The sequence below is a fragment of the Aulonocara sp. 'chitande type north' Nkhata Bay genome, linkage group LG12 (assembly GCF_057382095.1).
Source record: "Aulonocara sp. 'chitande type north' Nkhata Bay isolate Kocher_YH1m ecotype deep benthic linkage group LG12, A_spYH_male_GT1.1, whole genome shotgun sequence".
NCBI classification, from domain to species: domain Eukaryota; kingdom Metazoa; phylum Chordata; class Actinopteri; order Cichliformes; family Cichlidae; genus Aulonocara; species Aulonocara sp. 'chitande type north' Nkhata Bay.
In genome coordinates this window covers 24,299,416-24,313,863 of record NC_141355.1, presented here as the reverse complement: position 1 = coordinate 24,313,863, position 14,448 = coordinate 24,299,416, and the positions used below count along the sequence as shown (strand labels likewise).

Below are 14,448 nucleotides of genomic sequence, written 5' to 3'. Positions count from 1 at the left end.
TGCACCGTGAGTCCAGCGTTTGGGTCATCTCTTCCACGCCTCCACACACACCGCTGACAGAATGACACGACCCGTGCCAAGAAGACACGCTTTTGACCCAGCGGACTCGGACCTTTTCGAGCGGCAGGACGCAGCGCTCTCCATTTGGGCGGAGAAGCTCAGGTGGAAACAGCGGTTCTTCTCAGAGAGGGAGCACGTCTTTGAGGGGACTCGTCTGGCTCTGGGTGGGCCTCGGAGACGCCGCGGTCCTCCACCTGCTGCCTCACCTGCATCGGAGCATTTGCCGCGGAGAGTGGGCATCACAGGCCAAGCTTCGGCTCCTCGCTCGCCCGCCAGCCGTTTTACTCACCGGACCTTCAACCTCGCCATGGCACAGCGGCTCCGCCTCGCACCTCGGCTCAGTGGAGGCTCCCGTGCCAGAGGCTCGGCTGTGTACCCCGCCCGCTGCCTCTTCCCGGAGAAGGCGGCGCACACGCCACCATAACATGGACTGTTTTCAGATGGTGAGTTCCAGCGACTGTCTTCCACCCTCCACATTCGACTCTTCACTTAAAACAAATAGCAAACTTATCCCTGATCCGTGGGGTGTTTCCCTCCTGTAGGAGGATGTAGACTGGGAAGAATTTTTCAGCTCTGCTCCCTCTGAGCTGGGATATATTAAGGACAATATCCGCACTTCAACACCCTCGACGACCGTTCAATTAAAGACTGTAAATAGTGGTGGCAGGAGGACCAAAATAATCGCAGAGAAACCTTCCAGTACCACACACCCAGTCACTGTTTCCACACCCATCATTCAGCCTTTTCCTACCAGCGCAGCGGCCCAGATTCGGCCTTCCTCTTCAGCCGTTTCACCTCCTCAGAGGACTAGGGCCCAGCCCACACCCACACCGGTGCCAGCTCCCAGGAGGAGGGCAGCTGCGATCCAGTCCACCTCCACACCCGCTCCTGTTTCACGGGTGGGGGTGACTGGTGTCCAGCCACCTTCCGTGCCTGTCCCAGCGCCCAGGCTGAGGGCAACCAGAACCCAGCCTGACCTCCCTGGAGGCTTGGAAGAGCTAACCGGTCCACCTGCTACTTCACCTCTTCATCCACCTCCTGACCCAGCTTTTCACGCCCTCGCACTATCCCTGGTTAGGCTAGCTGAAGTGTCCCCTGCTCAGGCACCAGCTTTACTAGCCCAGGCTGTAGCTCTATCTCCCTGTCTAGCTCAGTCTTTAGCTCAGCCATCGGCCACACCAACCTCAGCTCCGTCGTCAGCCTCACCTACCTCTGTTCATCTTTTAGCATCTCCACTCCAGTCAGTTCCCTCAACTGCTGTTCAGCCTCCACTCCAGTCCCCTGTAGTCCAGTCGCCTCCCGCCCTCCAGTCCCCTGTAGTCCAGTCGCCTCCCGCCCTCCAGTCCCCTGTAGTCCAGTCGCCCGTCCACCATCCTGTTCAGTTCCCGGACCTGCAGCCACAGCACCCAGAGCCAGCTGTGAGCTACCTTGCTTTTCAGCCAGGGGTTTCCGCACCCGCTGGCCTGGCCGCTTCCCTGCCAGAGGTCCCCGCACCTGCTGGTTCTGTCCTGTGTGTGCCAGGGGCTCCAGTACCCACTGGTTCTGAGACCGTTTTCGCTGGAGGGCCCGAGGAGCCCGTCCAGCAACCTTCCTCGTCAGCTGGGGGTTCAGGAGGACCGCACCAGCCTCCCGTCTCCGCTGGAGGGTCCGAGGGGCCCGTCCAGCCTCCTGCCACGTCAGCTGGAGGGTCCGAGGGGCCCGTTCAGCCTCCCATCTCCGCTGGAGGGTCTGAGGGGCCCGTCCAGCCTCCTGCCACGTCAGCTGGAGGGCTCGAGGAGCCCGTCCAGCCACCACCTGCGGCTGCCTCGCTGTCACCTAGCTCTGCTTCTGCTTCGCCTGGTCCAGCTTCAGCCTGTGCCTCACCTGGTCCGGCCTCTGCTTCTGCCTCGCCTGGTCCGGCCTCGGCTTCTGCCTCGCCTGGTCCGGCCTCGGCTTCTGCTTCGCTTGGTCCGGCCTCGGCTTCTGCTTCGCCTGGTCCGGCCTCGGCCTCGGCTTCGGCTTCTGCTTCGCCTGGTCCTACAGCTGCTCCTCGTCGCCGGCGTGGTCGACCACCGGACCGCCTTCGCCTGAGTGGCCGCCGTTGCCTTCCGCACGGCCGGCCCCCGGACCGCCTTCGCCTGAGTGGCCGCCGCCCCCGGACCGCCTTCGCCTGAGTGGCCGCCGTTGCCTTCCGCACGGTCAGCCTCCCGAACTGTGTCCACGTCGCCGCCGTTGGCTTCCGCACGGTCGGCCCCCGGACCAGCGCTGTCATCGTCGCCGTTGCCTTCCGCACGGTCGGCCTCCCGAACTGTGTCCACGTCGTTGCCGTCCGCAAGCTCGGCCCCCTGAACTTTCTCGTCTCGGCCTCGGACCACGTGGCCGCCCACCGGAACTGTCTCATCTCGACCGCCGCAGCCGCCCACTGGACCGGCTCAGTGGTCGCTGCTGCCTTCCACGTGGCCGCCCACCTGAACTGTCTCGTCTCGGGCTGCTTGGCCGCCCACCTGAACTGTCTCTGTGTGGACTCCGTCCCTCCGTCCTGGGCCCCCTCCGCCCGCCCTGTTCTGGTTTTTTTTTTTTTTTTTTTTTTCTTTTGGCCGTCAGGTGCCGGCCTTTGAAGGGGGGGGGGGGGGGGGGGGTACTGTCAGGGTTCCTGGGTCGTTGACCCAGTGATTTCAGTTTGTTCATGTTCAGTTTAGTTCGCCACATTAATGTTCTCACTTCCTGTTTTTTTTTTTGTTTTTTGTTTTTTTCCCCGTGTCAGCTTGTCTCCCGTGTCATTAGTCAGATTATGTTCAGCCCTGTACTCACCTGTTTCCAATCATTGTCATCGTTCAACCTGTGTATTTAAGTTCCTCGGTTTCACCAGTTCTCTGTCGTGTCATTGATGTACGTCTGATGGTAATGTGTCTCTCCGCCAGTATGTTCAGTTAGTCAGTCAGCCAGCCATTCTTCCAGTCTTTCAGCCAGCCAGCTACTCCATCGTTCCTGCTTTATTCATTACCCTCCAATAAATCCTCTTCATTTCTGCACCGTGAGTCCAGCGTTTGGGTCATCTCTTCCACGCCTCCACACACACCGCTGACAATGACTGAACATGTTATTATTAACCATAGCAGGCCACTGTAAAGAGTCAATTAACTGGTCACTTAAACAGAGGTAAAAAAAAAAAAAAAAAGCCAAAAAACTCTAGTAATATCTATGGATAACAGGGAAATGGTAGACTTGTCACACTCAAAATGGAGATATGTAATGATAAACACTGGTCCCTGTCTTTTAGGTCCTTTCATTGAAATAGTCCATAATTCAGAAAGGTAGAGATATAACCGACAGGGGCATGTGATAGGAGGTGGTGCTGCACAAGAACAAGAGTAAAATAAAGAAAAATTATTGTGTTTAGCTTTGATAAATTCAAATTAAAATGTACCATTACACTCAGAGGATCAATATGAAATTCGATATATGCTAATTTTGCATGAAGTACATGACTGATAACTGTTCTGTCCTGAGCTTTTGTTTTTACAGCACCCACTTGACCACACCAACAGTTTCTCGCCACCAACAGGGGGTACTTGCAAAGAATAGGGAGGAATATCATCAAAACTGGGAAAGGTAAGCCCCGAAGGGGGTGATAACACCATAACTTTCACTTATGGTCAAATTCTCAAAATTTGACCCCAAACTTGAAAATTCTTCAAACATTTAGAGACAGAGTGGATAAACATAATGTCGCAAACCACATAAGGATGGAGCATTTGAATCGATAAGATGGTGAATTAACACGCAGTAAAATGTTGATCATGTTGATTATGTTTATTCCAGTGTGCAGAGCAAGGTTATTATTATTAACGAAAAGAAATGAAATAACGAAAACTAGAAGTGAAAAAACATTTTCGTTAACGGAAATATAATGAAAAAAAAAAAAAAAGGAAAACTAACTAAAACTGTAATGAGTGTTCACAAAACTAACTAAAATTAACTGAATTTATAGCAAAATGTGTTTAGTTTCATTGATGTGTGCGTGTCCTACAATAGTCTAGGGTGAAAATGAAGTTTAGTTTCCAGATTTTTGCTGTCTCATTATGCCAGCAGGGGGCAGTACGTTAGTCGAGTTGTCTGTGTTGCTGCTCCGTCCACGTGCAGAATCATGTCAGGAAAAGTCGGGAGAAAGCGCCAGAGTCCAATTTGGGATTACTTTGAATATGACTGTGTTTTGGATAAAGCAAGTGTCTTGTAGTGGAAAGAGACAAATTATGAGGGACATTTATAAAGGGAAAAAATCCCACAAACCTTAAAGTGCACTTGAAAAGCTCACACAAGAAGACTAACCTAGCTTACCTTGAAAAGGTAAGGGAGCGCACTCAACCCTCAGCCCCAGAAACAGAAGCTAACCCCAGGCAAGGCAGCGTGATGCATCCCGAGACAACAGGACAGGGACATCTACATAACTGTGTGAGTCAATTGCCTTCAAAAAGATTATCAATTCACTTGAACCAAAATTACGAACACCCGGTGCTGCAAGAGTTAATTGTCTCAATACCCAAGGATAAGCAGAAGAGCATGACTGATATGATGAAACTGGGATTTTGTTACACTTAATTTTGGCAAACACAACTAAAACTATAACTGACACTAATCAAAACTAAACTGAAACTAAGGATTTTCAGAAAATAAAAACTAGACTAAACTAGCAAACAATTGGTAAAAACTAATTACAACTGATATAAAATCTGGAGTCAAAACTAAATAAAAATAAAAACTAATGAAAATTGCAAAACGATTAAAACCCTGGTGCAGAGATTGGCTAATCTGACCAGGAAATGTTATAAAATGGATTGTCGGAACAGTCAGCGTTAAAGTCACCTTTGACAGTCCAGACTAAGATGTCTGGACATCGCCATGTTGGACATCTTCAGGGCGGAAATAAGGGGTTGGTGTGACCAAGGTGTGGTTTGGCTTGTTGTATGTAGAGCAGGGCGATATGGCCAAAAATATTTATCACGATATATATTTGAAAATTTGCGATAACGATATAACTGACGATATAATTGATGCGAGACAAAATACAACTCCACAACATTACTAGTGCAAAAAGACAACCTTCCATTTATTTTCACTTAAACAAAAAGCTGGTTTTTATGTACATTAAAGCTTTATAAAAATGTAACAGTGCAAATGCAAATTCCTTGCTGAAAGTTTAACCAAAAGGCATTTCCAGTAGAAATGGGCTGACATATCCTGAGCATAACCATGTATAATATCCACTGAAGTTAAAAAGAGGTGCATTGCAACATTAAACTGCAGTGTGCAGTAGCCTACGTATTTTTTGGACCATAAGGTGCACGGGATTATAAGGCACATTAAGCGAAACAAAGCAGTCAGATAAATCAAACTTTATTAAACTCATTTTTCTTGCTTCCTCCACTTCTGTACCTTCATTCATTAATGTTGAATTCTCTGGCAGCTGCTCTATTCCCATGTTGTTGCAGTATATTAATGACTAACCTTGTATTGTGGATGGATTATCTCAGTTGTTCTCCTGACTGAAGTTTGGTCCGTTTACAGCATCCTGCTATGCGATTGCATTTGTCTCTAACTATCAGGAACCTTAACGTTAACTTTTATAAGTGGAAAAGTGTTAGTGTTCGTCCTCCAGCTTCACTGTTTATGTTATGCTAACATAGCTGTGTCGCTAGCGATCACGTAGCACATCATTATACACCAGCTAGCCCAACTTCAGTAACCCTACAAACGTCACTGCTGTTTAGTTTTCTGTCTTCATTTATGTTGGAAGTGATAGCAGAGCTGTACGTTTGAATTTTTTCAGAAATCTCTCAGTCAGAACATGCAATATCATGCTTAGGTAACTAGCGAAACTAGCGAGCTAACTTCCGCTAGCTTCCTGCTAACTTCTAACTCCGTTAAATGTAATAAATTTTGTTTTCATGGATGCCTGGAAGTAGGGATGGGTACCGGTGTTCTGACATAAACGGTAGTAACCAGTTGCCTGTTATCGGACCCGGAGTTAGCAACATCCCCCAAAAACACGAAGAATAGAGTCCTGGCCCCTAGCCCTGTCAGTGTAGCAGAAATGATGACGGATGATGATGCAGCAGCAGCCGTTCTTCTCTGCGTGAGTAGCTTAATGTTGTTCGTGTGTAATTTACGTTGAGTAGGCTAACCACGTTATTACATTAATGCATGTAAGGTGAACTAGCAAACATCATCATAGCTACATGCGGCTCTCTTCTTGTTTGATGGCAGATACTCCCTTCACCCTGGCCAAAAAGGCTAAAATGACCAAAGAAAAAGTGGAAAACAGTTAAACATGAGAGGTTTTGGACAAAGTTTGTGTTTTTTCCATTGTTTAAGCACTGCTTCCAGCCAAGAGTGATACCATATATGCCCCATAGCTGCAGAAAAGGCTAACATTGTTATCTTTTTACAAAAAACAGCTGAACATGAGAGGTTTTTGGACCAATTTTGTGTTCTCCATTCTTTAAGCACCGGTTTGAGCACCGTTTGAGCACCGGCACCGTTTCAAAAGTACCGATTTGGCAGCGGTATCGGATAAAACCTAAACGATACCCATCCCTACCTGGAAGTTAAACTTCATAGTTACACCTGATAAAGCAGCAATGCTGATCGTTTTATTAAAGATGAAAGAATTTAGACAGTTTTTTATGGAGATATGGAGCTTAGGACCCAGATTGCTCCCAGATTTAAGAGCATCTTAGTCCGACAAATACGACAATAACGACGGCCGCTTGCATGTTCTGCAAAAAATGTGCTTTGTCGTGTATCTGACGGACAAACACCAAACCAGTTCCACATCACTGAAGTTGCACCATTTTTTCAAACCAATTCTGGTTCATCTGTTTCACTCAACAATCGGCCATGTACGTATGAAAACAAAGGCACTGCGCATGCCCATTTTACTCATATTCTATCACGATATTTCATTTTCCTATTGTTGCCTAACATTATATACGGTATAATATGGCCCAGCCCTAGTTGTATGTATATTTCAAGATCATATGGCTCTGAATGAACCAGTTACCAGGGCATGGAAGGAGGACAGACTCATTAAATGAGGAGAAGGATTTTTCTGGGATTGGAGATCCTCTGGGTGAGTGGTTGACTAAAAGCATGCATAAAATAAAAGCTATTTTTTGTTATTGATTGGTAATAGATTGATAATTGGCCACATTTACAGCTGTATTGACTTGTTGTGGACGCAGTCTACTTCATGTTTAAGCACTCTAATTAACAGATTGAAAATAGTGACATTAAAGGAAGAATATGCAGCGCCACCCTGTCAGACACCAGTGACGGTGGGGCTCAGTGATGAATCAGGTGAGCTGGATTCATGGCTGAATCAAGACTAAGATTCCCCTGCTGTGGTCAGTAAGGGAAAAACGGGGGAAAATAAAATTTAAAAGAGGCATTTATAAACGTTTATGTGTCAAGTTTATAAACGGGATAAAAAGGGGGTGTTTTACTGTTATTTTAGCATCAGCATTATTGTTACATCAGAATCATATAACAAGCATTGCATTGATCATTTATTGAATCTTTTGACATTATACTAACATTTGTGTTCCAGTGATTGTTATAACCTCAGGTTAATCTTCTATTTACAGGTGTCAGGATAATCATATGATCTTTCATTGCAGGTGTAACCATGATCATTTTTATACATATTGCAGTTTGTTGCTCGTTATAGAGTTGTGCTCAAGTTAATAAGGGTTAAAAGCTACAGTCAACGTGATGTTTGGCTGATCTATGGACTGGGGTGACTTCGAGCATAGAAGGCCGCACACGCTTACATAACACTGATATCATGTTTTTCTTTGTGATCTTTTATTCAGTTATATTTTTTGCTAAGTTTTAAGTAGTGGCAGTTAATTAAACGACATTCATTTAATATTACATACCTGATTCAGAGCATTACACACAGATCAACTTAACAATCTGCACATATTCTCACTAATGCAGATAAATCCTCTCCCTTTCAATTACAACGTGTGGTGAGACAGGGGGATCCCCTCTCACCGCTTCTTTTTGATATAGCCCTGGAGCCCCTAGCCATTAACATAAGAAACCACCCAGGTATACAGGGAGTTAAATTTGGGAATGTGGAAAGTCTTGTTAACATGTATGCAGATGACTTACTGATCTGCCTTTCCAAACCAGAAATCTCACTCCCTAATCTTTTAAATTGTATTAAACACTTTGGGAAATTATCAGGATATATGATCAATTGGGATAAATCTGAATTTATGCCAATAACAGATAATCTATGCCCAAAGTTCCTCAGCTCACTCCCATTCAAATTAGTAACTACGTCTTTTACCTATCTTGGTCTTAAGATCTCTAAAAATCCCAAACTCCTTTATAAATTGAATTTCCTGGAAATGCTGGATAAGCTCAAAGAGGATATTAGAAAATGGAAACTGCTTCCTCTGTCTCTGATCGGTCGAATAAATGCAGTTAGAATGGTGTCTTTGCCACGATTTTTTATATCTTTTTCAAAACCTTCCTATTCACTTGCCACTTAAATTTTTTAAGCAGCTTGATTCATTGATTCACTCATTCATTTGGGCAGGAAAACCCCCTCGGATATCCATGGCTCATCTTCAAAAAAACACTTCCTGCGGGGGGTTAGGTCTCCCTGTGTTTAGATATTATTATTGGGCAGCAAATTCAAGAGCTCTATTGCACTGGCAGTGGGGTTCGCCTATTGATTATTGCCATGACAAGCTTCCGATCTGGCTCCAGGTAGAGGCAGCAACAGTATCTGAAGCCTCATTACCGGTCTTATTGTTTTCTAACACGGGTTCTTTTAACAATTCGCTCAGTCGTAATTTTGTTGTTAAACACTCTTTAAAGATATTAAGTCAAATTAGGAAATCTCTCAAACTACCTGATTTTTCAGTAGGAATGCCAATAATACATAACTACTTGTTTAAACCAGGTAAAATGGATGGAATGGGGGGAAAAGGGATTGAAATACATTGAGGACTTATATACAGATGACAAATTTATGTCCTTCCTTCAACTTCAAGAAAAGTTTCAATTACCTCAATCACATTTTTTTCGTTATCTTCAAATAAGGAATTTTGTTCAACAAAACTTTTCAGACTTTCCACTGAAGCCACGAAGTTATACTTACTTTGATATAATTCGGAAAGCAGATTTTAAACGTTTGATATCTCAGTTTGTTAAGTGCTTTACAATCCCAGTTGATTCCGACCGAATTAAGAAAACATGGGCTGAAGACCTCGGGGTCCCTCTGTCTGAAGACCAATGGTCAAATTGTTTGTCCAATATTCAGAAAGGCTCAATAAATGCCAGATATAAACTAATCCAGTTTAAAGTCATTCATAGACTACACTTTTCTAAACTTAAACTTAACCGGATCTATAATTCTGTATCCCCCTTATGTGACAGATGTAAAGTCGGTGAAGGTTCCCTTGCACAATTATTTTGGCATTGCCCGGTTTTGAATGCTTTTTGGAGCCGGATTTTTATGTGGTTTTCAAACCAATTTAGGAAAAAAGTACCACGTGATGGTACATTGGCTATACTTGGATCATTTGCATCAGTCGAATCTTTTTCCTTTTCACAAAAACAGATAATTACAATGGGTATGCTGGCTGCAAAGAAACTTATTCTTTTACAGTGGCGGTCTTCTTCGGCCCCGTGTTTTAACAGGTGGCTTAATGAGATGGTGTCTGTGGCCAGGGTGGAGCAGATGAGATTTGATAGAGAGGGGAAACTGGCGAGTTTTTGTATGATTTGGCAACCATTTCTAGAATTCTTAAAAAAATAACTGATCATAATTCATGCCTCACACTCCGCGTGAATTATTTTATTTGTTTTTTTTTCTTCCTCTTCTTTTTCTTCTTTTTTCCTTTCTTTTTTTTTCCCTTTCATGCTTATAAGTTCACAAATGTTAAAAACAGTAATTGTTCTTGGTTGATTTTGTATAAGCATGTTATGTTTAATTTAAATGCAAAAATAAAATTTAAGAAAAAAAACAAAAACTTAACAATCTGCAAAACCTTGTAGCTGCAATATTGTGTCTCCATAAGGGACAGTTGGCTCCAGGAGATAAGTGGGAGTCAGTGCCTGTCCTCGAGAAGGAGAGGATATTCCTTTGCTGTGTCAAAAGTAGTCAACAAGTTCATATTCAAGTGAAGTTCATATTATTACAGGTTTTGTTTCTTGGCAATTCTGCAGACGCAGCCTCTGGGCGGAGCCAGGAGTTGAACAGATCTAACATGACAATTAAACTGGTTTCATTCCCTGGCACAGGCTGACAGGACTGGAGCAACGACACTGGATAGGAGAAGGTCTCATACTTTCTAAGATATGAGGTCACTAAGCTTTTCTTTTAATTTTCTAGCTCCGTTGATTTGACACATGGGAATGTGTCAAAAAGGGGGGGGGGGGAGTTGAGTTTTAACATCAAACAAGGATTATATGAACATTTTTATGACTTCATTTGTGTTTTAATAACTTAGGTATGGTAAAGCTTAAGCTAATAGTGACCCAAGAGGTTTCCGGACTTTTTTAGAGATCCAGTGAGAAGCATAAATCATTATTTCCATGTTTAAGCATTAATCATTGAAATGAACTGAATAGCGTTTAGATGATAAAATGCCTGTGTTCATGAGAAGCTGAGTACCACACTGGAGAGGAAACCGTGGGACAGTAGGCGGAAGCAAACACATGATTTTTGGGGGGCAAATGTTAGGATTAAAAATGGCTAATTTGTTTTTGATGTCTTTTGTTAAAATGAGTGGTTTTAATAATTTTCAGACACACCTTGCAAATGTGCTTATAATGAGTCGGCACTCGGTCTTTTGGAGGTCATAAGCTTCGTTTGGCGTGATGGTCCGGACTGATATATTGCAGGTATTGACTTTGAGTGCAGAGGGCTAAATGCAAACACGCTTACACACACATAGGATATGATTAGAATAAGTCCCTGGGACATTCTGAATATTCTAAACCAATTCTGAATCGCCAGAAGATCAGTAGATAACAACATTAAATTATTAGAGCTAGGCAGAGAGGTGTTTTGGTTTTCTGTCTCTTACAGAGAAAGGAACAGACACCAGATGAGGTCACAGATATACGAGGATCCTTCACAACAGAGACAGACACAGTGACTGCCGAGACACCAACTGGGTCCAAGTGTCATGGCGTTTGGGCTCCGATTAGTCACCTCAAAAGGATGGATCCCATAAACACAGTAATAAGCATGAAGGGGTTGGCGGAAATCCAGGAACACCAGACCAACGAGGTTCGAGAGGCTCTTGGTCAAAAGGGGGACACGTTCCTGTTCCTTTTTCTGGAGGATACACAGGACACACAGGACCCGAGGATACACAGATCGTTCTTTGAAATCGGGGCAGAATAATCCCCTGATCTGTGCAACGACTGAAGGGTTGTCTAACCCCTGAGGTTGAAGAAAGAAGAGCAGAGGATAACCCAACTGGAAGACACTGGTAGCTGCAGCGATAAAATAAAGGCTAAAAGCTCCTTGGACAGAGGTTCTAGTCTGGGTACGTTTGAAGGGTATAAGGTAGCACCAAAATAAAGCTGTGGAAGAACTGGGGAGTGATGGAGGTGTCATCTGTACCGGCTACTGTTGTAATAATAGTTTTTCTTGCATCTGAACTGCGCAAACACAGAGGTCATCTCACATATGGTTCGCCCATCAGGGGGACAAAGGACCTCAGGAGTGAGAAGAAATGAACCCTGCCACACTGGATTACAGGGTGTAGGTGAGCTCTTTATTCTAAAGAGCTCATCAGGGGGAGTGTTGGATTATAATATTATTTTATGCCATGTTAGACCCCTAATTGAAGATTGTGAATTATTATGTAGTTTTAGTTTGCATTATTCTCCTGAATTAGAAGAAGGTGATAACTATTGCATTTGTTAAACTGATTTGCATTACATTAGACTGCTGATTTATTGTGAATGAATGACATTGTTTTATGATGCATTATACTGCTGAGTTATAAGAAATATTGTTCGCAGAAAGTCATCGCCTTATTTGTCTGAGTAGAAGAGAACAGAACATACTGGAGTTTTCTGCCCCAACTCAGCAGGAGCAGATAAACAGGGAGCCAAGGTCGTAGCTTAGGCGCTGTGTGAGAGAAAGAATGTGAATGTTTAGGCTTTTATAAGGTGGGGCCACTAGAGGCTATAAGAGTTTAATCAATGCTCCACCATTTTGAGATCTGATGCTGTCTGCGTACGGTGTCCATCTCCCACGCGTGTGATCATTAAAATCATCGTTTGACTCAACCCGGCCGGACCAGTGTTGTTATTGTGGTTTTTCCTCTTGTATCCATCCCCAATATTTGAATCCGTAACAGTTTTTAGTTAACTGTAATCACCGTGCCAAGGGTGAATCTCCATGTGTTGGCTGCAGGTGTAAATATGCCGCTCTAGCTCAAAAAACATTTGAGTTGGTTTAATTGTCCTCAGAAGCCTCAAAGTTTATTGTCAACTTCAGTAAAAGTCAGAAGATAGATGTTATTTTAATTATTAAATATAAAACAAACAAACAAACGTAGCTCAAACCATCTTGTAATCGAAATGATCGAAAAGGTTCCAGTTCTTTTAAGATTGTTTTATGCCTTACTTACCTCTGATTCAAAGGCCTCATTGTCATTTCCTTGTTTTCCATCCTTATTTTCTATTATATCCAGCTCCATTTCCTTGCTCTTCATTGACTGTATGTCAGGCACTCACTGGAAGACTTTAACCCCACCTGTCCCAACCTTTTCCCCTCCCTTCCTCCTTTCAACTGACTTCACTCCCCTCTCGAATAGTGTCCACTATTTGTTACTAATGCATGGCTACTAAATGGCTTCTTCTTTTTTTGGACTGCTGTCTGCTTGGATGATCAGATTATGTAGTTAAAAAGTCACAGATGGGATACTTCATTGTTCTTTTGCTGACAGGGATGGTTATTGGTGCATTACTTTCTAAAAGCTTCAGTCATTTCCTTTGGTCCTTTAGCAGCCTGAGAGGACACTCTGTATATGTGCAGACTTTCTAAAATGAAACAAAGCAGAAGTTCATCACTTATTAGATTAAACTCCCAGCTCACTGGAAACATTGTGTTGTACCTTCTGAAAATTGGCTTTTTAAGTATCCCGTCTGCCACTAGAGAGCACTGGTGTATAATCTGTCAGTAGAACCACAATTCAAATGACTTGTAGAGGTTCAAATAAGTTCACGAACCCCCGTGACATGCTGTACAAAACCACAGTAGTAAAGAAACATCAAAACAAAACATTTATATGTAGGAAAATCTATAACAGCGGAGCATAACTGGAGGCATGTTGAACCACTGACAAAAAAAAAGAAAAATAAAGAAAACTTTTAACTTGACTTTCTTAAAGTTAAAAGAAAATTAAGAACAATTTCCAAATTTTACTTCCTTTCATTAAAATTGCTCATCATGTCATGCATTTGTTCCTTTTAATCACAGCTCTGCAGTAATAATTCTGTTCAGAAAGTGACATTCAGACAATTTTTAGACTTGTGGGTTCCACTGAAGACTACTATCTCCTCATACTTTGATGTAGCCAGAAAGTACATTAGAAAGAGAAGAGAGGAGGGAAATAGTCCAGACCGACTGAGGTTTGTCTCTCCACGGGTTGTGTGTTGTGTGCCAAACCGCCTCACATTTACTGAAAGAAGAAACACATTCACCTCAGCGATGTTTTCATTACATACTCCCATCTACTCACTGGTCTGCTGTTCCAGTCATGACCCGGGTTCTGTTACTCTCAGCTTTGGGCTAAAGCAGCATATCAGCCCCTTTCTGGTCCCAAATAAATAAACCGTAACAAGTTCTGGTAAAAGTTTGGACTTGAAAATGACAAGACATTGTTCCTCATCTTGTGCAAACCTGAGGTAACAGCCGTAAGTACACATATTATGTTCTCAGTCAAAGAAAACCCAAGAACAGAATATGATGCAACAACAGGAAGCAGCACAGGTGGCTTTAATGGAGCGACATGATTGCAAAGCAGCGGCCAAAGCAATTATGACTCAACAACGAATGACTGTGACGATAAAATAGGCGATTGGGATTCAACAACATCTGATCTGAAAGGAACACAGGGGAGACTGTGATGATTGTATACTCGACTGTCATCACCTCGAAGTGGATATTTCTGGGAGCAATCTAATCCTGTATCTAAATGGACCCATCAAGAGATTAATTGAATATTATTTGTAGCCCCAGTTTGATGGTTATTTGCAAATACTTGTAAAGATACAAAATAGTTGTGAGCATAATGAATGAAAACCGATGCAATTCACCAGTCTCCACACAGCCAGAGGCAAAGATCTTTACATCATGATGCCATG

General features: G+C 43.5%; 1 protein-coding gene across 3 annotated transcripts in view; it reads right to left on the bottom strand.

Moving 5' to 3' along the window:
- The window catches only part of LOC147317521 (solute carrier family 28 member 3-like), a 43,436-nt gene extending 30,370 nt beyond the window's left edge, over window positions 1–13,066 (bottom strand). Inside the window, exon 1 of one of the 3 annotated variants that reach the window (XM_086314548.1) lies at window positions 12,711–13,066. In XM_086314548.1, coding sequence (XP_086170674.1) covers window positions 12,711–12,794 — 84 coding nt within the window. In that variant the 5' untranslated portion in view covers window positions 12,795–13,066. Of the gene's footprint in view, window positions 1–5,544; window positions 5,670–12,710 lie in introns of those variants that run through there. The other 2 variants (XM_086314551.1, XM_086314549.1) reach the window with 2 other exon arrangements.
- Between the last annotated feature and the right edge of the window lie 1,382 nt (window positions 13,067–14,448).